Source organism: Gavialis gangeticus, unplaced genomic scaffold, assembly GCF_001723915.1.
Source record: "Gavialis gangeticus isolate Ggan-Ray unplaced genomic scaffold, GavGan_comp1, whole genome shotgun sequence".
In the NCBI taxonomy this organism is placed as follows: domain Eukaryota; kingdom Metazoa; phylum Chordata; order Crocodylia; family Gavialidae; genus Gavialis; species Gavialis gangeticus.
In genome coordinates this window covers 64,526,348-64,531,060 of record NW_017728993.1, presented here as the reverse complement: position 1 = coordinate 64,531,060, position 4,713 = coordinate 64,526,348, and the positions used below count along the sequence as shown (strand labels likewise).

The 4,713-nt window shown below is 48.6% G+C and overlaps 1 protein-coding gene across 1 annotated transcript in view; it reads left to right on the top strand.

Annotated features, from left to right (window-relative positions):
- UCK2 (uridine-cytidine kinase 2) overlaps nt 1-4,713 on the top strand; it is a 35,295-nt gene that overhangs the window by 15,005 nt on the left and 15,577 nt on the right. Inside the window, exons 2-4 of the mRNA XM_019528352.1 lie at nt 1,493-1,652; nt 2,836-2,932; nt 3,772-3,914. Of these exons, the coding sequence (XP_019383897.1) occupies nt 1,493-1,652; nt 2,836-2,932; nt 3,772-3,914 (400 nt within the window). The remainder of the gene's footprint in view (nt 1-1,492; nt 1,653-2,835; nt 2,933-3,771; nt 3,915-4,713) is intronic.

The window sequence follows — 4,713 nt, the reverse complement described above, 5'->3', positions numbered from 1 at the left end:
CCCCCCCCCAGTGGTGCAAGCACCTACTCTTAACTCATTCAAAAGGCATTTGGATGTTTATCTTCCTGGGATCCTTTGATCCCTGCAAACTTCCTGCCTCTGGCTCATGATCTCACAAGGTCCCTTCCAGCCCCTAATGTCTATGAAAATTAGGGGTGGAAGGGACCTCAGGAGGTCATCTAGTCCAGTGGTTCTCAACCTTTTTTGTACCAGGACCCACTTGTAAACATCAATAGCCAGTCCCAACCCAATGCCTCTCACTCCTGACCTGCTGTTTCCCACCCCCAGGCCCCAGCCTCCTAGTGTGTGGGGTGGGAAGAGGGAGGCAAACACCCTCCTGCAGCTGGAACTCTGCCAGCTTGCAAGAGAGAAACCATGGTTTTCCATGTTTCTCTCCTTTAAAGGAGAATCCACTTTTTTAAATTTGTTGATCCATTTTTTAAATTTCTGTGACCCTTTCATGTATTCTTGCAACCCACTTTTGGGTGGATTGAGAAATGCTGATCTAGTTCAGTCCCCTGCTCAAAGCAGACCCAGCTCCAATTAGATAATCCCAGCCAAGTCTTTTTCTAGCCCGGTCTTAAAAACCTCCAAGAATGGAAATTTCACAACCTCTCTGGGTAACCTGGTCTGTGCTTTACTACCCTCCTTCTATGAGAGTTCTTCCTAATATCTAACCTAAACTTCTCTTGCTGCAACTTGTTGCATGGCTTTGTGCTTAGGCCAGTCAAAGGGGCTGGCTGCCTCTGCAAAACTAACTTTGCAGAATGTCGTGCAGCATCAGCCAGAGCCACCTAGCCTTTGTCAGCAGAAACCAGGTTGCTCATTCAACAGCTCCTTAGTTTATCTGTGTCAACAGGCACCAGGATATGCCTCCCCAGGTCTGTGCTATGGCTGAGCTCTCTGAGAGGCTTAGTGCTGTCTGGCTAATGAAGCCCCATTTATGGCAGATTCAGTTGCTTTGTATCAGACTTTAATCAATCAGGATATCAAATTACCTCTTCCCCACAGACTTCCCCCTCCACCTTTTCCAAGGAGAGCCAGATTGCTGCTTTTGTCAGTCCTTGTTGCAGTAGCTTAAGCCAGTGGTGTTATCTCCATGAGTGAAGAGAGGATCTGGTTTGTGGGGTACAAGCAGACATTAGAAGATAGTCTGAGTGCAACTGCAAAACTCTGCTGCTGCTTACAGGCTTCAAAGCTGCATCAAAAGGAGGCAGATCTAGAGCCTAGTCAGTTGCTTCCGCTAAAGGATAGTGGCAAAAGTGACTAAAAGTTGTGTTGTCTTATGCTACTGCTTAGGTAGGGGGAAGACTGAGGAGTAGCCAGGGGCAGCTCTTAGAGCTACTTGCCAGAGATGGAGGGTGAGATGGGCCAGCGGAGTGGTGTAAACCCTCAGTAGTAAGGAAGTTCTGACCTGGCTAGAAGAACAGGCCTGGGGCAAAGGGAAGGGAACGCTCTCCTGACTTCCTTCCTCTTGCCGCTTCTCTCTTAGTCATCAGTCTGCTCCAGGATCGTCCAACTGCTGGGCCAGAACGAGGTGGACCATCGCCAGAAGCAAGTGGTGATATTGAGCCAAGACAGCTTCTATCGGGTCCTCACCTCGGAGCAGAAGGCTAAAGCACTCAAGGGCCAGTTCAACTTTGACCACCCAGGTGAATGGAAACTGACCCTAAGAATCTGCATTGGGAGGCAGTGCTGGGACTGGTGGATCTGGAATGATCACTCTGCTAAGCAGAACCACTCCTCAAATTTCACCAGCAGAGAACCTGTTGGTAATGCCAGGAACGTGTGACCTGGGCTGAATGATGCAGTCATGCAGGGCTCTAGCATGCAACCACAAAGCCCAAATATTTGGGGTTGGTCCCTGTATTATCTTGTTCCAATTTTCTGGCTGCCCGTATCCTATAATATTTACATTTCAATAGAATGCTTCATTTTGAAAGGTCCCAGATTGCCCTGCACGCTGTGCAGACAGCTTCCCACAAAAGGAGCCATCTCTGGATCCAGGTGCTCGGCAAAGTGCACAGCTGTAGAACAGAAAAAAAAGGTTCATTGAAGGAGACTGGTTTTAAGACCTCCTCTTTCTTTTAAAGACCTGCCCCCTCCACTGCACTGCTACATGTAAGTAGGTGACTGCACATGGAAAGGACAGAGGGCTTAGTAAGCATCACTACAATGTTGCAGGGAGTTGGGGCAGCTCAACCTAGTGCTTAATTCTTTTCTAGGAAGGTACCATATCATGCACTAGGAGTTGCAGCTTCTCTCTACAGACCAAACTCTGACTAACACAAAGAGAGCCCATGCCCTGTTCTTACAGTAGGGACTCTTTGAACAGCCTAATGGGCTGGTGGGGAAATTCCAGAACCGCTTCACCCAAAAGAACAATAGCCTGAGGCAGCAGGCTGCCTTGCAAACAGAGCCCTTTCTGTGAGGCTGAGGGAGGGAGAACCAGGAATAAAAGACAGCTCCAGTCTAGGGGCTGGGTGTTGGGAGGAGACTCAATTTTTTTAGTCTTAGCTTTCAAAACAACTAGTACAAGGATCATATTGATCTTCTAGGGCTAGATCTGCAGCTGGTGTAAAACAACGTAGTTGCATTGACTCCAACAGAGTTCTGTTTACACCACTAGACAGATCTGGTTTATACTTCCTTTGGGTAGTATGACTGCACAGAGGTGGGCTTTCTGACCTGACTTTCCAGGGGCTTTGTCTAAACAGAAGCACAGTGCTAATTGGGGATATGGTTTGGGAAGCTGCTTCTAACATCTCCCCATTTTCTCTCTGTGTCTATCTGTCTCTCTCTCTCTCTTTCCCACCCCCCCCCCAAAACCCCCAGATGCCTTTGACAACGAGCTGATCATCAAAACACTGAAGGAGATCACACAGGGGAAGACTGTCCAGATTCCTGTCTATGACTTTGTCTCCCATTCCAGGTCAGGTGGCTGAACTTGAAACACCATGCTGATAGTGAGGCTTGAGATCTGGAGCGTGGGATACAGCCATGCCAGTCCTGATCTGCATTTACCACTCTCATCCCCCACAATATCCCAAACTTGGCTGTCTTCAGAAGAGGCTGTATTTCTACAAAAAGCAGTTTTATTTTACCAGCTCTGGCATAGGCTTTATTACCCAAAAACAGCAAGGTTTTAGAAAATCTTGCTCAGTTGGCAAAGTCAGACACTCCAAAGCTAAGAAGTTCCAGCATATATGTTGCCCATTCATCTTCAACCCTGCCTCTGTGTGTGTGATATATGGTGGTGAGACAGATGATCACTAGCCAGTTCCTTACAGGACCTCAGTTTCTGACAGTCCTGTGAGAGGCCCAGTGATCATATCATAAAAAGGCTGTACTGTGAATGGGGCTGGTCCAAGGAGGATCCCTGCCTTCTCCAGAGCAGGGCAAACTTTGTAAAATGCTGAATGGGTGGATCCTAGGTTACATACTTCATAGGCCTCCTGGATTAGCTTTATGGCAGTTGAAAGCAACAGCTGCCTGGGTGTGTGTGGTGATAGCAGGTAGGGGAAGGTCTCTTGCTACCTGCTTTCACCATGTTCTAGGAAAGAGTATGTTCTCTTAGAATTCCTTGAGAAAAGCCTTGCCATACTGGGATAAAGCCTGCCTAGTCAAGATGGGGGGCAGGGAAGTTATGTTTCTCCCAGGGTTTCTACTGGTGGGGAACAGAGCCTAGAAGTCTTTGCATTCTGTATCCTCCATCAGCACAGCTTTTCCTGTCCACATGTTATTCTGACTGGGGGCTCTCCTGTACAACAGGAAGGAGGAGACGGTGACCGTGTACCCGGCTGACGTGGTTCTCTTTGAGGGCATCCTGGCCTTCTACTGCCAAGAGGTCCGGGATCTCTTCCGGATGAAGCTGTTTGTGGACACGGATGCAGACACCCGTCTCTCCCGCAGAGGTGAGGCCCATGGGAGCCTACATCACCATGCTGGTGGGGGAAGTGCCGCTTAATTTAATGTGCAAGTGATCTGGAAACTCATCGCTGGGAGATGTGAAAAGCAAATAGGTTCCGAACAAGAAGTGGACTTTCTGGGGTCAACAAAAGGGTATCTGGACTGACTTCTCATTAGAAACAGCCAGGGCGTTCAGCCTTTATGATTCGGGGCATCAAACTGATCAGCTAGCACAACTGGGGAAAATCCCCACCTCTCTCCTCAGTAGTACTGGACTGTGCAGGACTTGTGCTGCCTCAGGTATCCTGTCACAGGATGCCTGATTAGCTGTGCTGTTCTGCTGTGGCAGCTCCTCATTACAAAAGGGGCTGCCTCCTCACAGGGGGGAGTTTACTTTTTTCCAAGGCCTGATTTGTACTGAGAGCTAGGGGTGTGTGAAATGGGCCGTATTCAATTCAGATTAGGATTCAGCCCAAACTGGGGACAGTGATTCGATTCATTGATTCAGATCACTGTCCCCAATTTGATTTGGCTGAATCCAAATTTTGAAGATTCAGTATTGATTCAGAGAATCAGCGATTCGGCTATAAACACAGCTGTAAATGTTTTTTCTACATACCTCAAGGTACCAGGTGCAGCTCATGAACACTGTGATACTGGAGCAGATGGAGCATCCCACAGTAGCATGGGAGGGCCCCCTGCATGCTTGGCAATGAATCCAGAAGTGAACTGGAAGCACATTTTGGTCCACTTCTGGGTCTGCCAGGGAATGTGCTTGAGCACCCCGGCCCGCCCCCCCCCCAG